At 37.4% G+C, this 26,371-nt stretch overlaps 4 protein-coding genes across 4 annotated transcripts; 3 read left to right on the top strand and 1 right to left on the bottom strand.

Moving 5' to 3' along the window:
* The first annotated feature begins 267 nt into the window (after positions 1–267).
* On the top strand, positions 268–12,083 carry nmt2 (N-myristoyltransferase 2). Its single transcript, XM_051720296.1, has 12 exons — positions 268–400; positions 1,600–1,717; positions 1,877–2,021; positions 2,241–2,359; positions 2,524–2,615; positions 6,066–6,182; positions 6,310–6,480; positions 6,919–7,027; positions 9,676–9,846; positions 9,945–10,112; positions 11,452–11,589; positions 11,937–12,083. Exons 1-12 carry the CDS (start codon positions 288–290, stop codon positions 11,955–11,957), a joined length of 1,482 nt encoding a protein of 493 aa, XP_051576256.1. The 5' UTR covers positions 268–287; the 3' UTR covers positions 11,958–12,083.
* Positions 12,084–13,604: 1,521 nt separating this feature from the next.
* On the bottom strand, positions 13,605–14,423 carry rpp38 (ribonuclease P/MRP 38 subunit). The gene has a single exon (XM_051720297.1). It carries the CDS (start codon positions 14,421–14,423, stop codon positions 13,605–13,607), a length of 819 nt encoding a protein of 272 aa, XP_051576257.1.
* LOC127453701 (acyl-CoA-binding protein-like) lies at positions 14,327–20,919 on the top strand. The gene is made up of 5 exons (XM_051720300.1): positions 14,327–14,449; positions 15,546–15,663; positions 16,272–16,389; positions 16,496–16,558; positions 20,508–20,919. The coding sequence occupies exons 2-5, from the start codon at positions 15,652–15,654 to the stop codon at positions 20,579–20,581; spliced, it is 267 nt and encodes an 88-aa protein (XP_051576260.1). The 5' UTR covers positions 14,327–14,449; positions 15,546–15,651; the 3' UTR covers positions 20,582–20,919.
* Positions 20,920–22,869: 1,950 nt separating this feature from the next.
* On the top strand, positions 22,870–26,371 carry crot (carnitine O-octanoyltransferase). Its single transcript, XM_051721851.1, is given in 9 exon segments — positions 22,870–23,259; positions 23,404–23,477; positions 23,601–23,770; positions 25,219–25,229; positions 25,232–25,342; positions 25,451–25,523; positions 25,627–25,705; positions 25,883–26,002; positions 26,249–26,371. Coding segments are annotated over 9 exon segments (780 nt in total). The 5' UTR covers positions 22,870–23,240.

The raw sequence follows: 26,371 nt of genomic DNA, 5'->3' as shown, positions 1-26,371 counted from the left end.
GTCATTTCAAAAGCATTACTATATTACCCTTGTCTAACACACTTCACACATTTTAAAACAAATTATTAAAACAATCATTTTTTTTACTCTCATTTTTTCCCGCCTCAATAAACATGTTTAAATAAAACTTATGTACCCAAATCTATACCTTTAAATCAATTAAAAAGTAAATTATCATGTCTTTTTTCGGTCTCATGAGTTGTTAGTGGAAACTTTCGCTAGATGGTGCTGTTTTTCGTGGTTTTTATTCAGTGGTTTTGTCGCGAGGATTTGCAGCAGATTCATCCATGATGGCGGAGGACAGCGAGTCCGCGGCCAGCCAGCAGAGCCTGGAGCTGGACGACCAGGACACCTGCGGCATCGACGGAGACAACGAGGAGGAAAATGAACACATGCAGGGGTGAGCACATAATGGCATGCGTTGAAGCGCTGGGGTTTGTGCGGTGACAGACCGTCGTGCTTAAACTGCTCGAGAGATGTAAACAAACGGCTAGCTTAGCAACTAGGTGACCATCGTGACAATGAATGTATTTTTAAACGATCCTGGTAATATGAGAGTTAGAGTTCATTGTGCAACACGACGCTATATATATATATTTAAATCGCTTAGATACATGTAGACATTTACTTTAATCGGCCAGTAACGTTTGTATCAATGTAGCTAGCTCGACATTAATGTGAAAGATATATTAGAGCTCAACATCCAATCGTCCAATACAATACATCAAGCTCGTGTCTACTATATTTTCTAGACTCATTTGTTATCCTATGAGGTGTTGAAGTCACCATTGATTTTCCATTTAGATGATGGAAATGGAAAGTATCCGCTTGGTTATATTAGTCTCTGCCCATCACCTCTGAACTATACAAATATGCTTGATCCTCTTTATGAGCTGAGCAACATTGCAGTCAACCATCTTTCTCATCTGGAGGATCGAGGATGATGATGTTGCTACTAAACCAGGGGGTCAGGGATTGGCTGGTTAGCAGGTCCCTGTTAGCACCTGTTGGTAGATGCTGGAACTACACCACCCGATGGCAAAAAGCATGTTTCTTCATAGGCAGCCATTCAAAATTAGCCATGCTATATGACGAAATAAAAAACAATTCCAAGAACCATCTCAATTTAAATTATTTCATTACATTATAGCACATCGTCATCCGGTGACGGGTTGTTTTTGAAGGGCTTTTAAAAGCGTGAAATTGATTTATATTTCTCCCTATCTAATCCCATTGACGAGTGATCAGTCACGTGACACCCGATCCCGGAACCATGAGCAGTGTCCATTTCGCTAGCTGAGCACAGTCATAGAGATGAATGGGGATGCTAACGGATAGTTCTCTCCATGTATTTTATAGCTCCATGTATTAAACGGGTGGATGAATAACAGGTCCGCTGTTGTCAGGCAGCCCCATAAAGTTTGACCTGCTTACGTGAACAGACAGACACTTGCTTTATTATGGTTATCTGTGGCAGTCACCGTTCAGGCTGTTGTTACTTGGCACTCTCATGCTATGTGTATCTTTGGTTGTACGAACATGTGTTGCATGACTGATTTCTATAAATGTTAGTATGTCGTTGTGATTTGTTTTTCTAAGGAGTCCTGGGGGAGATCTTGGTGCGAAGAAGAAAAAGAAGAAACAGAAGAGAAAGAAGGAGAAACCAAGTTCAGGTGGAACCAAGTCTGATTCTGCCTCTGACTCTCAGGAGATAAAGGTTTCTGCTTTGCAATTTGTAATAAATTCTAGAATGTTGTCAAATGGCCATACTGTAAATCTCCCTCAGTTGTTGTGAAATCTCAGAGTGGATTTGCTTAAGCTCATTCTCAGCCAGTTTACACGCGCATTAACTGCCTTCCCTATGTTCCTGTCCCAGAACCCTGCCATTCCCATGCAGAAACTGCAGGACATTCAGAGAGCTATGGAGCTCCTGTCTACCTGTCAAGGTCCAGCCAAAAACATAGATGAGGCCACAAAGCACAAGTACCAGTTCTGGGACACTCAACCCGTACCCAAACTGGGTGAGTCATGCATTAGCAATGCACTTATGAAACGATCAGGTGTTTGATTGCAACATTGCAAATGTAAGCAACTTGGCAAACCTGCAATAGTCAAAATTCTGACTGTGATGTATAATTCTCTGCATCATGGATCAATCCTGCATCTGTTTTGCACACAAATCAATTTATGATGTTTTCAGAAAATACAGACTTGGCAGTATTCCCTCTGTTCCTTTGCAGATGAGGTGGTGACAACTCACGGGCCAATTGAGCCAGAAAAAGAAAATATCAGACAAGAGCCATATTCCCTCCCACAGGGCTTTATGTGGGATACACTGGACCTCAGCAATGCAGAAGTTGTATGTGTGTGCATGCATGGGTGTGTGTGTGTGTGTGTGTGTGTGTGTGTGTGTGAGAGAGAGAGAGAGAGAGAGAGAGAGAGTCCACTGTAACATATGAATGATTAAATGTAGAAAGGGTTTTTATGGTGTATTTTATAGTATTTTCTCTTTCTGTTTTGTAGCTGAAGGAGTTATACACTTTGCTGAATGAAAACTATGTTGAGGATGATGACAACATGTTTAGATTTGATTATTCTCCTAACTTTCTGAAATGGTAAGTGATAAATGCTTGCGTTTAATTATATACTATCACTGTGAATCTGAATGCTGATCTTCAAATGCTTCATATGCTCAGTGAATACATTTAAAGGTTGATTCATTTAGAGTGAATGTGTATGCGTGTGTGGTTTGAAGTGATCTCACTGCCAAGTGTCCTTCTTGAACAACTGATTATTATATCCATCTGAGATGTTGCTTTCAGCGGTTGTATGCTTGCTGAGAATCACACTTAGCAATAAATGCATATCCAATATACTTTATTCACAGTAGCACCATATTTGATTTTTTACAAGAATGAAAATGAGACTTTGAAGAATAGAAATACAGTCTCTTCAATGGCATGAACCATATAAAGCAGTTTATAGCTCCTTGATCACATCATATTTTCAAAAAAAAAAGATTTTTTTTTGTTTTTTTTTTTGTTTGTTTTTTTTTGTCTTCTGAAATTTTTTGGAAAGATGTTTTTGCAATGTTTCTTCAGTGTAACGATCCACTTTAAACAACAGTACTCAGGCCATTGAAGAGATTGTAAGTCTATCTTTCATAGCAGTGATTCCCAACCGGGGGTACGTAAGCATGTGCTAGGGTGTTTGCGAAAAAGTATTTGAATTATTTTTTTTTTTTAACCTTTAAAAACTAAATGTATGACTTAAAATAAAAACAAAAGGGATTATGGCTGCATAAATACAGTTGGAAGTTTACATACACTTAGGTTGAAGTCATTAAAACTCATTTTTTAACCACTCCACAGATTTCATATTAGCAAACTATAGTTTTGGAAAGTTGTTTAGGACATCTACTTTGTGCATGACACAAGTAATTTTTCCAACAATTGTTTACAGACAGATTGTTTCACTTTTAATTGACTATATCACAATTCCAGTGGTCAGATGTTTACATTCACTAAATTAACTGTGCCTTTATGCAGCTTGGAAAATTCCAGAAAATGATGTCAAGGCTTTAGGCAATTAGCTTCTGATAGACTAATTGGAGTCAATTGGAGGTGTACCTGTGGATGTATTTTAAGGCCTACCTTCAAACTCAGTGCCTCTTTGCTTGACATCATGGGAAAATCAAAATCAACCAAGACCTCAGAAAAATATTGTGGACCTCCAAAAGTCTGGTTAATCCTTGGGAGCAATTTCTAAATGCTTGAAGGTACCACGTTCATCTGTACAAACAATAGTACACAAGTATAAACACCATGGGACCATGCAGCCATCATACCGCTCAGGAAGGAGATGCATTCTGTCTCCTAGAGATGAATGTAGTTTGGTGCAAAAAGTGCAAATCAATCCAAGGACAACAGCAAAGGACCTTGTGAAAATGCTAGATGAAACAGGTAGACAAGTATCTATATCCACAGTAAAACGAGTCCTATATTGACATAACTTGAAAGGCTGCTCAGCAAGTAAGGAGCCACTGCTCCAAAACTGCCATAAAAAACCAGACTACAGTTTGCAAGTGCACATGGGGACAAAGATCTTACTTTTTGGAGAAATATCCTCTGGTCTAATGAAACAAATATTTAACTGTTTGGCCATAATGACCATCGTTATGTTTGGAGGAAAAATGGTGAGGCTTGCAAGTCAAAGAACACCATCCCAAACATGAAGCATGTGGGTGGCAGCATCATGTTGTGGGGGTGCTTTGCTGCAGGAGGGACTGGTGCACTTCTCAAAATAGATGGCATCATGAAGAAGGAAAATTATGTGGATATATTAAAGCAAAATCTCAAGACATCAGCCAGGACAATGACCACAAGCATACCTCCAAAGCTGTGGTGAAATGGCTTAAGGACAACAAAGTTAAGGTACTGGAGTGGCCATCACAAAGCCCTGACCTCAATCCGAGAGAAAATTTGTGGGCAGAACTAAAAAATTGTGTGCGAGCAAAGAGGCCTATAAACCTGACTCAGTTACACTTGTTCTGTCTGGAGGAATGGGCCAAAATTCCAGCAACTTATTGTGAGAAGCTTGTGGAAGGCTACCCAAAACGTTTGACCCAAGTTAATCAATTTAAAGGCAATGCTACCAAATACTAACAAAGTGTATGTAAACTTCTGACCCACTGGGAATGTGATGAAAGCTGAAATAAATAATTCTCTCTACTATTCTCTCTGACATTTCACATTCTTAAAGTAGTGATCCTAACTGACCTAAGACAGGGAATGTTTTCTACGATTAAATGTCAGGAATTGTGAAAATTTGCTTAAGGTGAATGTAAACTAATTCAACTGGATATAGATTTTCTGATTTAATTGAGATCGTTCATTTGAACAATTTCGATATCTATTCTAAAAATCTTAAGATCTATCTTTTAATGTGTGATGTTTATCACCGAGATCCTTTCACTTCGTATTGAGAGTAAAAGTTTGGCTTAAATGTGTGTCCAAAGACAAAATCTATGTAATCCATTTGTCTTTGATAATGTCTCTTTTAATATCCTTTCTATTCTCTATAGTCAGTTGCTGATCAAAAAATAAAAATTTAATCCCAAATAAAGAAACTGTGCGACTTCACTCTTTGTTAATATGCGCTCATCCACCAAAATAAAGCGCCAAACAGCCGGTAGTCTTAAAGAGACAGTACCATTTTAGCACTTGTTCTAAATATCAGTGTAAATACTTTGAAATAATACAAATTATGCATATAAACAAACAACATGTCAGCCTAACAATTATTTATGAATGTATATTAGTGCTGTCAGTTGATAAACATTGTTATTTTTTATTAAATTTTTTTGTAGTTAATCATGGTTAATCACATATTTTTGAAAGTTCTGAAATTTAACACTATATATACTTATTTTCCTGCTAAAGTGCATTTATTTTAATCTTATGAAAGAAAACAAAACAGTATGTAAAAATATAATGCTTTATTAACATTTTCCAAACAAAGCCTTCCACAGTATAAGATAGATATGCACTAAAATAGCACCAATTCAAGTTACATTAAATGTTTCCCAAAGTCTAAGTGGGAGGTTGACTAAGAACTAGTCTCAGGTTGTATTTTCATTGCAGTGGGCATTAAAAATCTTAAACTCTCATCCTCTGCAATATTATTCAGCCCGCAGACTGTGGCTATCCGCTTTTCAATAGCAATCGTGAAGCCGCGTTCATGATTCGCATCCGCGTAATGCAAAAAATATAGATTGTCTACTACGCATAAGGGGTATTACAATATTAATGATACTGTTAAATGATATTTAGCCTTTTGTACACATCTTTTGTTTTGTGTCGATGAGAGGGTCCTTGCGCCTTACTGATGGTGCTGTGTGTGTACTTGCGGCAAAAAAGTTTGGGAAACACTGCCTCACAACCAAAATTAAAAATGCCACTACTGTGAATAAGGTACATTGTACTAACTTGACTACTTTTTTCTATCTCTTTTTGTTTCCGAATACACCATTTTCCTACCTCTCATTTGCCATCTGTCACTATAAGGGCGTTACGTCCCCCGGGTTGGCTGCCCCAGTGGCACAGTGGTGTGAGGGTTTCATCCAATAAGAAGCTGGTTGGGTTCATCAGTGCCATTCCTGCAGACATGCACATCTATGACACGTGAGTTTAGGCCACATCCCGACAGTATCTGGTCTGAAAACTTAGACACATTCAGGGCATCAGAAGCTACTTTTACAGCCAGTTGTTTACATCACTAATCACTAATCACATCTCATTGCATTCTAAGGTTGAAGAAGATGGTGGAGATAAACTTCTTGTGTGTGCATAAAAAATTGCGCTCAAAGCGTGTTGCTCCTGTACTAATCCGCGAGATCACAAGGCGGGTCAATTTAGAGGGAATTTTCCAGGCTGTGTACACTGCTGGTGTGGTCCTGCCCAAACCTGTGTCCACATGCAGGTATCAAATCAAAGTCCAAACAGCTGGCTTGCTACCACACCTAATCATCATGTAATAATCCAAACAATGTTAAAGGAAGAGTTCACCCAAAAATGAGAAGCATGTTCACAGTGATTTGCATGTTCATGCATGAACTTCCATTGCAACCTAATGAAAGCGCATGCCACTGTGAACAAGTTTCTCTCACGTCCTTATGAACATGCAACAGATGTTTCAATTTTCAAAAAAAAAAAAAAAAAGCTTAAAAACTTACATTTTAGATTGTTTCTCATCAAAACCTCCTATCTCCTGTTGTGTTCTGCGTAAGAAACAAAGTCAAACATGTTTGGGACAATAGGGTCATAGGGTGAACTATTCCTTATAGCATTTGGGTGTGTAGATGCTGATTTGAAGCATTTTGGAGAGGTATTAAAGTTGTTAATATCTTTATCTTTACAGATACTGGCATCGCTCTCTAAACCCCAGGAAGCTTGTGGAGGTGAAGTTTTCCCACCTTAGCAGAAACATGACGCTACAACGAACAATGAAACTCTACAGATTACCTGATGTAAGTGATGTGCGATTTTTGGCAACCTTCATTGACAGTAGACAGGAAATAATAAGGAGAAGAGGAGGTAAGTGCATCAAGAAATGTTGCAAGATGGATTCAGACTCATTCCTCATGAGTACAAAAGCTCAACCTCAGCTCTGACATGATGTACTGACTTTGCGGAAAAAAAGTAGAATTTGCTACAAGTAACCGGAACCATAATGCACACGGAGCTGAGCAGGATGCTCATTATTCTTGAAGTTTACTTCAAGTTTACACCCCACCTCTTTCTGAAAATGCACCTTAGAATTTTCAACTCCATCTGGATATCCGGAAAAATCCCACCCGCTTGGAATGAAGCAGAAATAATACCCATTCCAAAGCCAGGAAAAGACCATAGTGATCCCATAAATTATCGCCCTATAGCCTTAATCAGCTGCTTATGTAAAACAATGGAGAGGATGGTCAATGATCGCCTGGTCTGGGTACTGGAATTTGAACATCACATAAGTAATGCCCAATGTGGTTTCAGGAAAGGTAGAAGCACTAAAGATCATCTTATTTGTCTTGAAAGCTATATTTGTGATGCTTTTATTAGAAAGGAGCATGTTGTAGCTGTCTTCTTTGATCTGGAGAAAGCCTACGGCACGATGTGGAAACATGGCATTTTAAAGGATCTGTATCGAATGAATTTTAGAGGTCACCTGCCAACCTTCATTGAAAATGTTTTATCGAACAGACTTTTTAGAGTAAAGATGGCAAACACCTTGTCCAATCTACATAAACAAGAACTTGGAGTACTTCAAGGTAGTATTCTATCAGTAACTCTCTTTAGTATTAAAATAGACACATTGCGAAAGTCATTGGTTCTGATGTTCATTGTAGTTTAAATGTAGATGACATCTGCATTTGCTACAGAAGCAAGTACATGCATACTGTCGAGTGAAAAATCCAACTGAAGATAAACAAAATGCACTCCTGGTCAACTGAGAATTGTTTCAAGTTCTCACAAACAAATACTGTCTGTATGCATTTCTGTCAGCTACATTCATTGTACAGTGAACCAGAGCTGTTTATGGACGTTAAAGAGAACAGGTTCCTTGGTATCAACTTTGATAGCAAGCTGTCTTTTATCCCTCATATTAAATTATTGAAAAATAAATGTTTTAGGCTATGAACGTTTTAAAGGTTTTATCCAAAACCAAATGAGGAGCAGACAGTTCAGCTCTTATGAATCTGTACAGAACCTTGATTCGCTCAAATCTGGACTTTGGAAGCATCATTTATGGATCAGCCAGGAGATCATATATACGACTTCTAGATACTGTTCACCACCAAGGTATTCGACTGGCCTTAGGAGCATACAGAACATCACCAATTCAAAGTTTATATGTGGAAGCCAGTGAACCTTCCTTGGAAATCAGACGGCTAAAGCTGACCCTACAATATGCAATCAAACTGAAAACAAATAAAGAATATCCAGTAGTTTTCTCAACTCAACATTCAATACTATATGAAAGAAAACCAAGTCACATTCGTCCATTTGGCCTACGTGTAAAAACCCATCTGGAGAATCTGAAAGCAGATCTAAACATTCTGGAGCAGACACATTTTTGCTAAATCTCCCCATGGGATCTCAAAAAGCCCAAAATCCATCTGGATTTAATGAGAAACCAAAAATCAAAAACTCATCCGAATGAATTTTACCAACCATTTCCGGATATTAGAGCAGTGTTCCCACAACATATCCCAATATATACAGATGGCTCCAAATCTGGAAATCAAGTGGCAGCAGCATTTGCAACAAGTCAACTGTGTCAAGGCATCCGCATCCCCGACCAAAGTTCAGTTTTTACTGCAGAGGCAAATGCTTTATTATTAGCACTGAAGTTCATGGAGACTGTTCCACAGAAATCCTTTTTAATGATAAATGATTCTATATCATGTCTGGAAGCATTAGAGTCTATAAGAACCGATCACCCAACAATCGTGAAGAATTTAAACAAAGTGTCATCTCTGGAATCAAAGAATTTTAGTATTATTTTCTGCTGGGTACCTGGCCACTCAGGAGTCTCTGGAAATGAACAAGCAGATAGAGCTGCCAAAGAAGCATTATCCTCAGAACCAGTTAAATGCTCTATTCCATTCACAGACCTAAAAACAACATTAAACATATACACTAAAAACAAATGGCAGTCAGAATGGGATAAATGTTTAACCAACAAATTACGGGAAATAAATCCTGTTGTTGGGACAAGACACGTATTCCCTTTTAATAATTGTTGGGATCAAGTCACTTGCACTTGATGCAGGATAGGACACGCAAGGCTCACACACCAATTTTTACTATCTGGAGAAAATTCACCAAAGTGCCCATCCTGTCAGAGCCCACTATCCATTAAACATGTCTTACTGGACTGTCATGCTTCTACACACCTTCTACAGGAACCTGTATTATTCTATTGACACTTTTGAAAAGGTTTTTAACCAAGTAAATCCAAATTTAGTTTTAAGGTTTTTAGAAAAAATGAGTTTTAAACACCTTTTTTAGTTTCACTCTTGAATAACTAAACTGGCTCTCACCATGAATATAATCATAGAAGCTGGCATGGCATTAAAAAAGGAAAGAAAGAAGTTTACTTTTTGAAATTGTTTGTTCTTTATAGAGTACACGTACCCCTGGTTTGAGGCCGATGGGAGAGAGGGATGTGAAGCAGGTTACAGCACTGCTGCAGAAACACCTGAGCCAGTTTCATCTGCATCCTGTCATGGGGGAAGAGGAGGTCAAGCACTGGTTCCTACCACAAGAGAACATCATCGACACATTTGTAGTGGAGGTACCTGCTGAAACATCTCTAAAATGTGCTGATCTTAATATAATCATCTGTTTAACTTCATATTCTTTTACTCACTTACATAACTACTTCTTTCAAAGGGTTCTGGTGGTGTACTAACGGACTTCATCAGTTTTTACACCCTGCCGTCCACAGTGATGCATCACCCGCTGCACAAAAGCCTGAAGGCCGCTTATTCCTTTTACAATGTCCATACAGAGACACAGCTCATAGACCTGATGAACGATGCTCTCATCCTAGCCAAACTGGTACGATCACAACACATGCTCAGAAGAGCGCAATGGAAACACAGTCTGACCTGAAGAACTTTCACTGACCCCACACATTACTTGTTGACCCAGTATTAAAGGAATAGTTCACCCAAAAGGAAGATTACATCATCATTCACTCAATCTCATGTTGTTCCAAACCCATATGACCTTTTTTCTTCTGTAAAACACAAAAGGAGATGTTAGGCCAGAATGATAGGGAATGAACGCCTCAGTCACCATTCACTTTCATTAGATGGGAAAAAGATGCCATGAAAGTTAAAGGAATAGTTCTCCAAAAATGAAAATTCTCTCATCATTTACTCAGCCTCATGCCATTCCAGATGTGTATAACTTACTTTCTTCTGCTGAACACAAACCAAGATTTTTTTCTCAGCTCTCTTGGTCCATACAATGCAAGTGAATGGGTACCAAAACTTTGAAGCTCCAAAAGCATATAAAGGCATCATAAAGGTAATCAATATGACTCCAGTGGTTAAAGGTGCTGTAAGCAATTTTAGCCTTTCTAACTTCCACGAGAATGAGCCGTTGATTTAGCCATGGCCCCTCTTTCCAAAACACCAGACCGATAATGTTGGAACCGACACAAAGCATGTTCCCAAGTTTGTCAAACAAAACAGTAGCGAAATGCACCCTCAACTGACAAATTATAAATCAGAATATGGCATTAAGTCTCAATTATTCGATGTCACAGAGACCAGTGAGATATCTCATGATACTTATTTCAATGATATCTTTCAGTGAGTAGGAACATTTTCTGCATACCTTTTTATGAAAAAAATCGCTTACAGCACCTTTAAATCTATATCTTCTGAAGTGATATGATTATTGTGGGAGAGAAACAAATCAGTATTTAAAACGTGTTTACTATCAATCTCCACTTTCATTTTCTTTTGTTTTCGGCGATTTACATTCTTTGTGCATATCGCCACCTACTGGACAGGGAGGAGAATTTATAGTAAAGTTTTAATATTAACTTAAATATTGATCTGTTTCTCACCCACAACTATCACATCGCTTCTGGAGATATGGATTTAGCCACTGGAGTCTTATGGATCACTTTTATGCCTCTTTATAAGCTTTTTGAAGTTTCATATGTTTGGTCACCATTCACTTGCATTGTGAGGACTTACAGAGCTTAAATATTCTTCTAAATATTTTCGTTTGCATTCAGCAGAAGAAAGTCAGTCATACACATCATGGTCTCAACTTGTTTTATTGAGCAGTTAATAATTGATCTACTAATACTAATTGATCTGCATAATTATGTTTTCCTATATTGTAATTCATATTCCCCCTCTCTTTTTCTGGATTACAGAAAGGTTTTGATGTGTTTAATGCGCTAGATCTAATGGACAATAAGACTTTCTTGGAAAAGCTCAAGTTTGGGATTGGAGATGGTAACCTGCAGTATTACCTGTACAACTGGAAATGTCCTCCCATGGACCCAGAGAAGGTACGATTCTAATAAAATACACTGGCTTGCCTGTATTTTATCTTTTCATTTTTTTTTAAGTACATTTAAATTCCAGCTTTGATTGTTCTTAATCCCATCCTACACAAAACAAACATGTTAAAGCTTTCTGTGTTAGATGTTTAGTAATGGGTAGTTACTGTAAAAGATTGAGAAAATCGTTGCATTGTGTGAAGAACCTATGAGCACCAGAATTAGTAGTACCTGTATGTGTGTTTTGAAAGGGATTTATGTAATGTGTTGTTCATATTAAAAGCCATACAAAATGTCTTCAGTTCACATTTGAAGTATTTTGAGTGTGTTTTAATTCAATTCTCCATCCTCCCCAGGTTGGCCTTGTTTTACAGTAACCGGCTGCTTCATGTTGGATGCAGACTGATTCAAAGGTCCATCGACAATTCTCTGACATGGACATAGTCTACATAAAGAGGACAAACTGACATCCATTCAAAGTGAATGAGTTATGTTGTGCAGCTCTTTTAGGTCTTGTTCCAGTTATCGAGGGGTCTCCCTCCTTTCTCTTTGTCTTTGACTCGCTTTCTGAGAATGTGAGAAACATTTCCAACGTCAAACACATCCACAAGCTGTATTCCCATGTAGTGTTCATTTATTTTTCTTTAACGTGCAAACTGGACCCTGTCTCAGACATGTTAAATCCCATGTTTTTGTCTTTTGTTCATATGTTTTGTATTATGAAGGTGCGTTGATACATTTGTGTGAATTAGCAAGCTGTACATTTAATGCCAGTTATTTATTATGTGTTGTTTGGTTTACAAGGGGCCACGAAAGGGGGTTGAAATCCAAAGTCTTTTCTATGGAGCTGCCTTTGAAGTCATATTATCATTTGAAGTTCCTGCTGTCGGTGGGAAGGGGTGGGGAGTAACTGGTTACGTGTGGAACAATTTAATGCATTTTGAAGCACAATGTCAACATGTTTATAAAAGGGCCGGAATGCTTTGAGGTACAGTTTTAAGAAAAAATTGTATTTGAATTTTGAATGTGAATTCATTTAAATTATTTTGATTCAGGCATGATTGGTACACCTTAAGTAGCGTTTTCCTGCCCATTTCCATTCTTTACCATTTAGTGTTTTTAAATTATGATTTTAGGTAAACAATTCTGATATTTAGAATTGTATTGAAGTTACATGTATATTTTTTCTTCTTGATTTTCTTTATTCTGTCAGTATTCTTTGCAGTGAAATCATAAGCTTGTTCGAATGGTGCATTTGCTAACAAGCCATGGTAATTTTGCTATACTTACAAGAATTAAACAATCACAATAAAGCATTTTCTCCCAATGCTTTTGGTGATGTGACCACCAAAGTATGGCTGTCACACTCTCTGTTAGGTGGGACCTAATGAAATGTGAGCAATTTTATTAAATAGCAGAAACAGATTTTGTGTTACTACAGCTCATCTTGTCATGGTTTGCTTTAATGTATCTAAATCTACAATATGCTTTTAAGTGCACATCCAAAAAGATACTCTCAAAGTCCCATATTTCAATCAGTGATTTTACTCAACATCCTGGGCACTTTGCTAATGTCAGTTTGCATATGTTTTTCTAAGGCTTACTGTGTGAAATTAGCATGAACCCCCTACCCTCTTATTTAAGAGAGGTTTTTTTTTTTTTTCTTAAATATCAAATGTGTACTTTTAATTGATCAGCTTTCTCTTTCTGAAAACAGTATTTTTATTAAATTCCATTGCAGGTTGTTTCAAGAATTGATTATGGGAACAAGTACCAGCACCATGCCAAACATGACAGTCACCCAAATATCTAATTGTCAAAAATATACATCAAGGTATACCAGCATGGATATTTGACTGAATAAAAGCATCCAAAATAATAAAGCAATTAATTTGTGTCTATTTCCTGTCCAAAACCATTATTTAAATCATATATAAGAAAATATAATACTAAACACTTCCCATGGCACACAGTTCGAGATGCATTCAGTGTAAACGCACAATTACATGAAAATCGTGCTTTGGTCACTTTTTCTTTTTCTGTTTTCTTATCTTGGTGGGATTAGGGATGATTTTCTTTACTTTTAGAGGCTGGAGGATCAGAGGGGAGGCCTCGCTGGCTTCATCTGAAATCTCTTCTAATTTCCTCTTTTGTCCCTTTGCTGAATCTGTGTGTTTTTCTGCGCTGCATCCTTCCACTTCGGTGGTAATCGGTGATGAATCCGTCGGAACCCAAGCCACGCTTAGCGGCGGAACCACGGGCGTGATGGCACTGACGACATCTGCGAACTCCGCCGCATCGCGTTTGAAGCCCAGCGCCAGGACGCACTTGAGTCCCAACAACCCCGCGAGATGCGCACTCAGACGGCGCACCTGACAGGCGGGCACTGACCTCGTTTTACTCAACGGGATTAAATGGCACGTCATGTGTGATGGCATGACCGAATTACACACGAGCACCAAGCTCAATTCATTCCTCTCCAAACCCTTTGTGACCTCGTTGATGCCGATGGCCAGCTGTTTCCTCACTGCTACGTTGGTCCAGCACGGTTCAGTGGGCTTCTTTGTACTTTCTGCTGATTCAGCAGCTGGTTTGTTGTCCTCCTCAGAACACTTAGATACCTTTTTTCTGGACCTTCTGCTTCCCCACTCGCGACACTTTTTCACACGTTTTTTCTGAAGACCAACATCAGTTATTTTGTCTTTTAGTGTGTTGAGTATGAAATCCACGTGTTCGTTTTCCAGTGGGCTCCACTGAAGCCTGTATGGATTATTCAGAGATGTTTTCACTGGTATCGGCTTCTTTTTTCCCTTCTTCGATATTACTTTCGCTGGGGTAGACATCCTGAGGACCTGAGCCTGCACATCAGGTAAAACCGACCACTAAAGTTAAAATTGAACTCACGAAGCATGCAACATAATTTTAGAAGGTATCATTCATAACGGTTAGACATACCTTTCTATTTATCAGCCTTCAATATATCTAAAATGCTTCAAATCAAACAATTTAAACAGTTTTAAGGCTTAATTTCCACCGCATGTGCGATTGTCACTGTGCGCAGTCATATTGTTTTTAAAACGGTCTCTTTCTTCTACGGTTTATTGGCGGTTGGAAAACCAACATTGGCGCATTACCGCCACCAACTGGACTGGAGTTTAGAGCGTCAACGGATAGTAAAAAATCTAATAAAAAGAATCATAATAATTATATACACCGAAATCTCAAAAATGCTCGGTCCATATTACGATCAAAGAACATGTAAGCAATAAAATCTGACAATACTTGAATCATAAATTGTGCTTCTTGACCTCATATTACGCAAAAACACGCAATTTTCCCGACTTGTATAGCTAATCCGCAAGCGCGTTAGCGAGTTGATTGACAGCCGATGTCTATATCTAAAAGGTGATTGTCTCTTTTACCTGTAAGGCGGGACTTCCTTTCTACATCCGTTGACCGTTGGGCGCGAGAGCTTCTTGGTTGGGCGTTTCAATTTCTCCCATTCATTAAAATAGAAGTGGACCATTCTGCTAAAAGGTCTCTGGCTGCGTCTAGCTTTTGTTTTTTTGTTTTTTCAGCGCAAGGACGAGAACGTTCTGTGAGAATGGCACTTTATAAAGTAAGAGAATAAAACAATTGTCCATTAATTGACTAATCGTGTTACCCATTTTTAAAATAGATCTACGTGATTATTTTTTATTTACCATTTATCAGTGTTTTCTCTTCCCACGCAAAATGAACCTGAACAAAAGCAGGCACTTGCCAATTAGCTATATTTATTTATTTTATTATTAATATTATTATTATTTTCATGCCTTTTTCGTGAACTCTGGGTCTCATGTTACGTAAAGCTGCCTCTGCTAAAGGCACGAATGTTGGAATTAAGGTTTTTACCATAGACAGAGCTTCAATTCACTGGGTTTCATTGTGCTCTACAATTAATTCTCCCTCGGATGTTCCATCAGCCAATCAGCGCTCACTTCTACCGGAACGCACTGTAGCTCTGCGAGATGTCATCAGTGGATCTACCTTCTGGAGGACGCGACCAGCGGATAAATAATCGCCTAAAAAATGACTTTGCAGGTATTTACCGATTTCGTTTGATTTTTTTTGTCCCTTACCTTAGTTTTAATACATGCCTTTACAAGCCCTTTCCATAGGCCAGCAGCTGGATATATAAGTAGGATTGTAAAGATTACGAGCTTTATTATTGTAGTGCCGTATTATATTCTGCTGCATGCGCAAAAGCTAATATTATTCTCCTCGTATGCACAGGTGCATATTGCGCATCCAGTATCGAGCGCTTAATGTGTTCATTTTGACCATCACATTTTTGCGTTATAAAAAAGTTAGAACCCACGATGTATATCCGTGAATTTAATATAAAAATAGTCTTATGCCTATGTTAATGTATACTCTTAGCTTTTATATCGAAGTAGTTTAGTTAAAATCAGTTTTTATGACTAATAAAAACAGAGATGATGTCAAAAAGCAAGTTTTATAGTTCATTACTTGACTATCACGTTGTAATAAATGGTGGGACAAAATGGGTCAGAGCATGGGATACTCAGCCTAACTATTTTTTGTAAGTTTCAGCAAAATATATATTAGAGCTCTATAATTATAAGATTGCTGAAAGGTTTTAAGTGGTGATGTTTAGAATAGGGAAAACTTTTTTTTCTTCTTCATAGGCAGAATTTAAGCAATACGCTGAGAATGTAAAGAAAGTGAAGACCAGACCAACAGACCAGAAGCTGCTTGATTTGTATGGCCTCTACAAACAAGCTATTGTTGGGGACATTAATATTGGTAAACGTTGTAGAAAAATTATTACATTTATTGAAGCCTATACTTTTATTGGCGCTCGATACTTGGATCTAATAGTTGCAAAATGGGTATGTTCTGTTTTGTGCAGATAAACCTGGAATGGTGGATTTGAAAGGGAAAGCCAAATGGGAGGCATGGAATTTAAGGAAAGGTAAAGCAAACAAATCATTACACTGGACTGAATGTGTGTAAATACAGTTGCAAACAAAATTATTCAACCCTCCTGACCAGCAATACATTCTGGTGATGTGAATTAAAACACATCAACTAAAACCTCAGTAAAGTCAAAGTAAGTTTTTAATACACATTTGAGTGATTCTGAGAACAAAGAGTTCAGTTTACCCAAATTTTAAAATAAAAAATAACTAATTCTCCCCACAAATGTCATGTCAAAAATATTCAACCCCCAAAGTCAATCATTTGTGGAGCATCCTTTATCCTTAATAACAGCAAATAAATGTTTCAGGTAAGTGTTCTCAGGCTTCAGACACCTCTCTATTAGAATTTTTACACATTTCTCATGAGCAAAAGCTTCCAGCTCATTGACATTCTTTGGTTTCTGTACTGCCACTGCTTCCTTGAAATCCCAACAAAGGTTTGCAATGGGAATTTAATGATGGACTGAAAGGGCCATTTAAGGACATTCCACGACCTATCCCTGAACCAGATTTTGGACAACTTATTGTCTTGCTGGAAAGACAGTATTTTACACACTGTGTAAAATATTTACACACTGAAGGCATCACATTTTTCATGCCAAAATGGCCTGATACCTGAAAGAATCCATGGTGTCAGTCACATAGTCAGGATAGCCGTTTCCTGCAGCTGCACAACACCCCCATAACAGGACTGACCCACCTCCATGCTTGACTGTGGGGATGGTGTCGTTCTTGTCATCACCTTGTCATCTTACTTCAGACATACTGCTGACCCATGGGTCTAAAACTCATTTTCTGTTTAGTGTCATACGTCTATAAAACCTTCTTCCAGGACTCCACAGGTCTTTCTTAATTACTCCTTGAATATTCAAGTCAACATTTCCCTTGAAGTTTTGCTTTCTTCCACATCCCAAGAAGGTTGCTGTTGTACAATATTTAAAAAATGTATGAATGGTGCTGCCAACTTTGTCTATTGGAAATTGAAGTGCCTTGGAAATGTACTTTTAGCCATGACCTTTCTTGTGTAATGAAATAATCTCCTCTATTAGCTTTTGAGATAGTTCATTTTTAATTGCATTTTTTGCATAGAAATTTGGGGTGTATCGGTACACAGAAGTCACGGTTCGGTACGTACCTCGGTTTTGGGGTCATGGTTCGATACGAGTTCGGTACAACAGGAAAAAGCTACAAATCCCAAATGCTAGGTTTCTTTTCATGTATTTTGAACAGACAGTAGTGCAAATTACAGTTTGTTCCACCTAGTGGCATTTAGTCCCCCCTGAGGTAGTTGGTACAGTACAGCCTCCTTTAGTGTATTAAGCACTAAGTAGTAAACAGAATGCACTCTTGGATAGGCCATATTTTTTTGTAGGGCTGATAAAAAACAAAAGGTATTTGGTCACAATCAGCTACAAAACTGAAAAGCATCTCTTGTGTTATAAAAGTACAAAATAAATAGAATAATGAAAAATAAAACTTGTGCATTAAGAGAAGCCATTCTTGTTTTGGGTTGGTGCATAGATGGTTTCTTCTTCTGCTCTTTTTCCTGTTGTGGCGGTTAGCAAACAGCGTTGCATTATCCCTTCTGGATTGGTGTGTGGATCGCCTGTGACTGACTCGGGTGTATTGTTCCTCTGACTGCATGCACCGAACCCGTGACCTCAGTATCGTGACGGTTCGGGACGAATACATGTACCGTTACACCCCTAATAGAAATACATTTTTGCTTACAACGCTAAACTTAAATTTTAAAACTTAAATAAGTGCCATTGCAGATTGCTGACTTAATTTTGTTTAAAAACAATTACTTGTGTAGCCTTACATATTTAAGAAACAGCTACATGCAATAGGGGTTGAATAATTATGACATGGCTGTATTTAAAAAAAAAAAAAAAAATCCTGTTATTTAGAAATATTAGGTTATATACAGGTGCATCTCAATAAATTAGAATGTTGTGGAAAAGTTCATTTATTTCAGTAATTCAACTCAAACTGTGAAACTTGTGTATTAAATAAATTCAATGCACACAGACTGAAGTAGTTTAAGTCTTTGGTTCTTTTAATTGTGATGATTTTGGCTCACATTTAACAAACCCACCAATTCACCATCTCAAAATTAGAATACATCATAAGACCAATAAAAAAAACATTTTTAGTGAATTGTTGGCCTTCTGGAAAGTATGTTCATTTACTGTATATGTACTCAATACTTGGTAGGGGCTTCTTCTGCTTTAATTACTGCCTCAATTCGGCGTGGCATGGAGGTGATCAGTTTGTGGCACTGCTGAGGTGGTATGGAAGCCCAGGGTTCAAAGACAGTGGCCTTCAGCTCATCTGCATCTTGTTTCTCATTTTCCTCTTGACAATACCCTATAGATTCTCTATGGGGTTCAGGTCTGGTGAGTTTGCTGGCCAGTCAAGCACACCAACACCATGGTCATTTAACCAACTTTTGGTGCTTTTGGCAGTGTGGGCAGGTGCCAAATCCTGCTGGAAAATGAAATCAGCATCTTTAAAAAGCTGGTCAGCTGAAGGAAGCATGAAGTGCTCCAAAATTTCTTGGTAAAGGGTGCAGTGACTTTGGTTTTCAAAAAATACAATGGACCAACACCAGCAGATGACATTGCACCCCAAATCATCACAGACTGTGGAAACTTAACACTGGACTTCAAGCAACTTGGTCTATGAGCTTCTCCACCCTTCCTCCAGACTCTAGGACCTTGGTTTCCAAATGAAATACAAAACTTGCTCTCATCTGAAAAGAGGACTTTGGACCACTGGGCAACAGTCCAGTTCTTCTCCTTAGCCCAGGTAAGATGCCTCTGACGTTGTCTGTGGTTCAGGAGTGGCTTAACAAGAGGAATACGACAACTGTAGCCAAATTCCTTGACACGTCTGTGTGTGGTGGCTCTTGATGCCTTGACCCCAGCCTCAGTCCATTCCTTGTGAAGTTCACCCAAATTCTTGAATTGATTTTGCTTGACAATCCTCATAAGGCTGCGGTTCTCTCGGTTAGTTGTGCATCTTTTTCTTCCACACTTTTTCCTTCCACTCAACTTTCTGTTAACATGCTTGGATACAGCACTCTGTGAACAGCCAGCTTCTTTGGCAATGAATGTTTGTGGCTTACCCTCCTTGTGAAGGGTGTCAATGATTGTCTTCTGGACAACTGTCAGATCAGCAGTCTTCCCCATGATTGTGTAGCCTAGTGAACCAAACTGAGAGACCATTTTGAAGGCTCAGGAAACCTTTGCAGGTGTTTTGAGTTGATTAGCTGATTGGCATGTCACCATATTCTAATTTTTTGAGATAGTGAATTGGTGGGTTTTTGTTAAATGTGAGCCAAAATCATCACAATTAAAAGAACCAAAGACTTAAACTACTTCAGTCTGTGTGCATTGAATTTATTTAATACACGAGTTTCACAATTTGAGTTGAATTACTGAAATAAATGAACTTTTCCACGACATTCTAATTTATTGAGATGCACCTGTATTCACACTATGACTTTGAATGTGTCACTCAGCTGATATAGATGTAAAGTTTAAAAATTCTGGGTCATCAGAAAAGCTTACATTTGTAAATCCTTACTGTCTTGGGGGGTTGAATAATTTCTATTGCAACTATATTATCTTCAGTTATGATTATTATTATTATTATTATTTTATTCTAATTTTTCAAACACCAGGAGTATTTAAGAGCCAGTATAAGGCTTAAAGATGTTGTGCAATGGGCAAAATGTCCACTGGTTTGTGGTATGCAAATAGTTTAAAGGAAGCTTGTCCATTGAAATCAGAATTGTTTCGGGAGAAACCTGTCTTCCCAGTTTCCGCATTTACTGCACTATGAGCAGTTGAGATTTATTGTGTACATTCATTTAATACATTCATACTGTTTGTACCTGGTTTGTGACCCTTCTTGTTTCACTTTTCTCTCTAACAGGTATGTCAGATGAGGATGCCATGAATGCCTATATTTCCCTGGCCAAGGACACCATTGAAAAGTATGGAAAGTGATGGGGAAAACTGGAAAAACTCCTTAGTTTCAAGAAGATATACATTTTCACAATGAGAAAGAAGCAAGCTAGTATTATAATTTTCTCCCATTGACAAAACAAACATTTTAATTATATATATATATATATATATATATATATATATATATATATATATATATATAAATGTATGTACTTTGTCACACTGTAATATAGATGAACAGATTAGAAAATGACTAATATTAGTTTCTTGATGATACCACCTGATAACTAGTCATTGCCAGTCAGGTGAGACCTAAGATCTCAGCATGTATTACTGTTTTTGTTTTACATAGGTTGTAATTTAAAGAGTGAACTACTGAATAAATCTGATGGTCAAATATCATGGTTGTCCTCTTTATTTTTCATATCCAAACCAAATATTACATTCTGTTGGAATTTTTTTAATGTATTGCTTTATTAGTATTAAGCTAAATTCTCAAGCTTGAAGACTGTGCACTTACAGACATACACACAAAGACCTCCTTTGTCCTCTCAGTGTGCTCACTGAAGCATAGTCATCACAACACCCCTTTGTATGCTGAATGCAAGATGTTGATGTCTTGCCAAGGCCAAGCCAGGACTTTTACAGCATCGCCAAAACTATCCATATTACAAAATCAAATCAACAAGCATGAAATAACTCGACTAGAGCAGAGATCTTTAACTATGGGTCTGTAACTCCTGGGGGTCCACAGTCGAACTGTAGCGGGTCCACCAATTTTGATCTCTTAACTAATGTTTGTGAAATGAAAATATGCATTAAACAAAAATGGCATATTAAGATTCCTAGTTAACGTTCTAAAGCTAAAGCTATGCTAAATGTTCATAGTCCCACCCACATTAAAATGTACTTAGAAAAATGTTAAATGTACAAGTACATGACTTAATATGCAACAGTCAGTTTTATACAATATGTGGAGGGGGTCTCTACCCCCTCTATACAGTAAGGGGTCCTTGGGCTGAAAAAGTTGAAATACGCCTGGTTTAAACAATTTATGTGCTTTATTTGCAAGAGATCAAATTATTTTAGTATCTGTTGAATTAATTACATTAATTATTTTATCAAGCAAATGGTTGGCTTGATTTCCACTCTAAACAATTTTTTTTACATATTGTGTGCTCATTTAAATAAATATAATTAAAATAATATGCACTAAAAAAAGAAAAAAAGGTTGTAGCCTATTTTTAAGATTTGAACATTTTAATTTCATTAAAAATCCTTCAAATTTAAATGTGTACATTTTTACTAAATTATGTAAATAAAACAAAATCTATTTATTTTATTTTATTAAAAAAAATACTCTATTCATTTTGATAAAAACGTGTTATGAAATTGAAATGCGTAAATCTTAAAATTACTTTTTAAATGTGTAGATATTTTCACTTTCAATGTAGAAATTAAACATGTACTGTAAAGCTACTTACTGAGGACCAGCAATGTGTATTTGCTTAAAGCAAATTTTTGTTCAGTCAGGTAGATCTACATATAATACTTTGTTGAATTAAATTGAAACTCAACGGCTATGTACCATTCCCTGTCACGTTTCTACATGTTTAAGTTGGTCGCCATGTTGTTTGAGTCGTCGATGTGGTTTTTGACTTCATGGTCTGGAATTGGTAACGGGAACGATTCCCGCTCTAGTGTTGAATGTACACACCGAAGTTGCAGGGTATTCAAACATATCAAAAACCGTGCATTTACATAACCGTTCCTGGTTTAGGATTATTATTATACTGACGCGTCTTGTTGAGGTAAGTCAAGTCACAGATATCACTAATATATTTCTGTTTACATCAAAGCGAGTTCATAACCTACATTTGTTATGGTTTTTATATTTAATAGTTTTTTTATTTATATGCCTGCTGAAACGATAGTGATTTCAGCGATTTATTAATTCCGCTGCATTAAATTTGAATTCAAATTCACTGCGTCAAGTGCGCGTCTCTACTAACATATTTTGCGCACGTGTTTTTATAAATCGCATTGAGTGGGTTCCCTGCAATTAACTTTTGTTGATGTTATGTGCAGCTGAAATAGTGGATAATAAGATCTTTGAGTCCACTGCTGAGTGGACGTTTCAGTATCAGAGCAGCCTTCCTCCTCTACTTGTGCCCCCTCTACAGGGCACACTGAGCAAATACCTGGATGCAGGTGAGAGGTGAACATTTCCCATGTAACCTACAGACTGCACTGCAGGGCTTCATATATTTTGCATGGAAATGGAAATAAAGCTACAGAGTTCCCACAGTCGTGGAAAACCTGTAAATATAAGGGAATTTGAAAACTGTATTTTCCAGATCTGGAAATGTCAGAAATTGACAATTTAAAAAAACCAGGGACATTTCTATAGTGAATAGAAAAGTTATGCTAGAAATGGCTCCTTGTGAGTGCAATTTCTTTTTTTAAATCTGATGGCTGATGCAGCAATCACATGACTGGAATTGTCATGGAAATTGGTCCTGTCTAGAAGGGAACCCTCTGGCTGGGAAAAGTCTCATGAGATTCGCATATGATATTCATACTCTATGTTTAGTGTCGATTACTAACCATATTTGGAGTCCCACAGAAACCCTACCCCAAAACCTAACTCTAACCTTAGTAACGGCAAATGGGACTCTCATGAGAATGCTCTCTAGAGATGACATCAGGGTCAAAAGGTGTGGGAACTTGAAGTTAATATGTATATGATCAGTATGGTGACTGATATTTATTTTGCCTTGCTGATATTGTGAGATGTATTAGGAGATTTTTATATGATGCCGGAGCCTTTTGGGGTATTGATTTGAATTTGTTTTCTCCAGTAAGGCCTTTTGCAACTGAGGAGGAGTTTCGAGCCACAGAGGCCATCGTGAAGCGCTTTGAGGAAGACAACTGGGTAATAGAAATAAACAATTATGTTTGCATCTCTCAGCTTGAACAACATTCTAATTACAGTACATGCCTTTTTATGTGTGTAGATTGTGACCTTTATATGAACCTGTGATTTGTTCTTGTTCAGCTTGAGGTTTGGTGGCTAAATTCAGCATATCTAGAGTTGCACATCCCCTCTCTTTTTGGGGGACCTACAGCCTATCTGGAGCACTGCTGGCCTGCATGTGAGGGTACCCAGATGGAGAGGGCCAGCATGATTTTGTGGATCACCCTCCAGTACTGGGAGCTTATTCGCATGTAAGCAAATTATTATGTAAACAAAAGAACTGCCAGAGTACCTGTCTGCAGGGTGCATCCATGATTTACATGCATAGCAAAAATATATAGACCAATACTGAAGATAAGGTGCATCGATTAAAGTGTTTTTTGAAGAAAAAAAAAATGAATTGCAGTGCTTTGGTTTTTGGTTGGATTTGGTATAGGGCTGCACAATAAAAAATAAATAAATAAAAATCAAGATTACAATTACAGCTGCCACAATTAAATAATCATGACGAGTCAATTACTGCACTTCATTACTCAGAATGTTTTATTAAAGGGATAGTTCACCCAAAAATGAAAATTCTCTGATCATTTACTCACCCTCATGCCATCCCAGATGCGTATGACTTTCTTTTTTTCTGCTTAATACAAAGTTTTTTAGAAGAATATTTTAGCTCTGCAGGTCCATACAATGCAAGTGAATGATGACCAAAACTTTGAAGGTTCAAAAACAACATAAAGGCAGCATAAAAGTAAACCATATGACTCCAGTGGTTAAATCTATGTCTTCAGAAGTGATATGATAAGTATGGGTGAGAAACAGATAAATAATTAGGTCCTTTTTTACTATAAGTAAAAAAAGATTTATAGTGAAAAAGGATTGAAATATTGATCTTTTTCTCACCCAAAGTGATTTCATTGCTTCAGAAGACATAGATTTAACCACTATGGTTTACTTTTATGTTGCCTTTATGTGATTTTTGGTGGATGAAAGGTCTGTCCACCATTCACTTGCTTTGTATGGACTTACAGAGCCAAAATATTCTTCTAAAATCATCGTTTGTGTTCAGCAGAAGAAAGAAAGACATTAGTAAATAATGAGAATTCTTATTTTTGGGTGAACTGTCCCTTTAAAAATTTATTTTTTCCCCGTTGTGTTCAAGAATGCAATGACAAATCAGAGGCGTTTGAATTAGTTTATCGTCAAATGAGTAACAACAAGCTAGTATTCTAAGTATTGTTTCATTGCTCACTTTCTGTTTATAATTTATTCAAAATTTGAATAACACTTTTGTTTTTCATGCAAATAAAGTAATCCAGAAAGCACAGTTCTCCACTTTTTTATGTGTGGCCTTCATAAACAATATGGCATACACACAAAATTAGTATTGTAATGTAAATTCTATTAATCAAAATAATCACAATTACAATACCAAGAGAAATAATTGACAATTATGATTTTTGTCATAGTCGTGCAGCCCTAATACAGTTAAATTGGAGGCTTTTTGCAGTAGCCAAGCAGCTAATTAAGATTGAATGGGTGGTCACAGGAGTGCATTTATAGTCATTTTACAACAGCTTTGAACACAGCTCATCTAATTGGAAAAATCTGTTTATAAGATCCCTTCTCAGTTATTTCTTTCTTTTTTTCTGATTGACCGTAATTTTATTGTGGTTATATGTTTGCTAATATTTTTGATTAGGGAAAGGCTGGCCTTCATAAAGCAGGAAATATGCCCTTTGACATGGATCAGTTCCGCATGCTCTTCTGCACCTGTAAAGTGACTGGTGTTACTAAAGACACCATACTCAACTTCTTCAAAACAGGTTAAGCCCTCTCAGCACATATATGCATTTTTGTGTGTTTGTATGCATGCATGCATGCACATATTCATGTGTTTATGTTTAACTGTATATACGGTCTCTGTGTTATAGAGATTGAGGGATCTGTCATGGGAGAGTATTCACATTTGATGGACTCTGTGATGGCCGTATCCTCACTCCTCCAGTGCTGTTGAGGTATGATGTCATCAACATTGAAAGAACTTTGTGGAAACATTTATTTTCTTTACAGCATTCTTTAATGTAAGTGAGTTGCTTAAAAAACGTAGGAACACTTCAACAAAAGCAGAGACAGAGGGGGATGGAGTGGGTGCTCTGACCACTGAGGAAAGGACCCGTTGGGCCAACGTAAGAGCCCCGCCCCCACTGGAGCTCCACAACCAATCACAGTGCAGTAAACAAATTAATTCCATCTGATGTTGGACAAAGACCTATATTAATGAAACAACAAGATTTTTAGAACACATTAATTAATGTTTACTGAATGAATATTGGATTCTTTCATCTCTCTCTTTCTCTCTTTAGGCACGAGAATATCTGATCTCCATTGATCCTGTGACCATATTGGAGATGATTCAGAGTTCTCTATTTGTACTCTCCCTGGACGATGACAAATCCTTTTCCACCCCTGAAAACCACTCAAAGGTTGAGCAACACACTTTTTTAATTATTAGGAGCTCCCTAACAAACACAAACACATTGCATGTTACACACGTGAGGACATGTATTATAACTCACTGTAGTCAGTACAAATATTTAGAAAACCACTTATAGACTCATCTTCCTCATGAAATACCCTGACTGGCTTTATATAAGCTTATTTTTTTTATTTTTTTTACCTGTAATTTGTACAAAGTTCACTTTCTCTCTCTCACTCTTACTGTATGACAGTTAACCCTGTTGGCATTGACTGGTAACCCCACTATCCGCTGGGGTGATAAATCCTACAATTTGCTTGCCTTTTCAGATGGAACCTTTGGTTCAAATTGTGGTATAAGTACAGTTATGAATTAG

This window comes from Myxocyprinus asiaticus, chromosome 16 (assembly GCF_019703515.2).
Source record: "Myxocyprinus asiaticus isolate MX2 ecotype Aquarium Trade chromosome 16, UBuf_Myxa_2, whole genome shotgun sequence".
Classification (NCBI taxonomy): Eukaryota; Metazoa; Chordata; class Actinopteri; order Cypriniformes; family Catostomidae; genus Myxocyprinus; species Myxocyprinus asiaticus.
Note: the sequence above shows the minus strand (reverse complement) of the source record. Positions and strands in the feature narration are given on the sequence as shown.

Coding starts and splice junctions, on each gene's coding strand:
- nmt2 (XM_051720296.1), top strand. CDS start 288: ATGATGGCGGAGGACAGCGAGTCCGCGGCCAGCCAGCAGAGCCTGGAG. Junction 1,718..1,876: donor CTGACTCTCAGGAGATAAAG/GTTTCTGCTTTG, acceptor TTCCTGTCCCAG/AACCCTGCCATTCCCATGCA. Junction 9,847..9,944: donor TCGACACATTTGTAGTGGAG/GTACCTGCTGAA, acceptor CTTCTTTCAAAG/GGTTCTGGTGGTGTACTAAC.
- rpp38 (XM_051720297.1), bottom strand. CDS start 14,423: ATGTCTACCCCAGCGAAAGTAATATCGAAGAAGGGAAAAAAGAAGCCG.
- LOC127453701 (XM_051720300.1), top strand. Junction 16,390..16,495: donor TGTTGGGGACATTAATATTG/GTAAACGTTGTA, acceptor TGTTTTGTGCAG/ATAAACCTGGAATGGTGGAT. Junction 16,559..20,507: donor GGCATGGAATTTAAGGAAAG/GTAAAGCAAACA, acceptor TCTCTCTAACAG/GTATGTCAGATGAGGATGCC.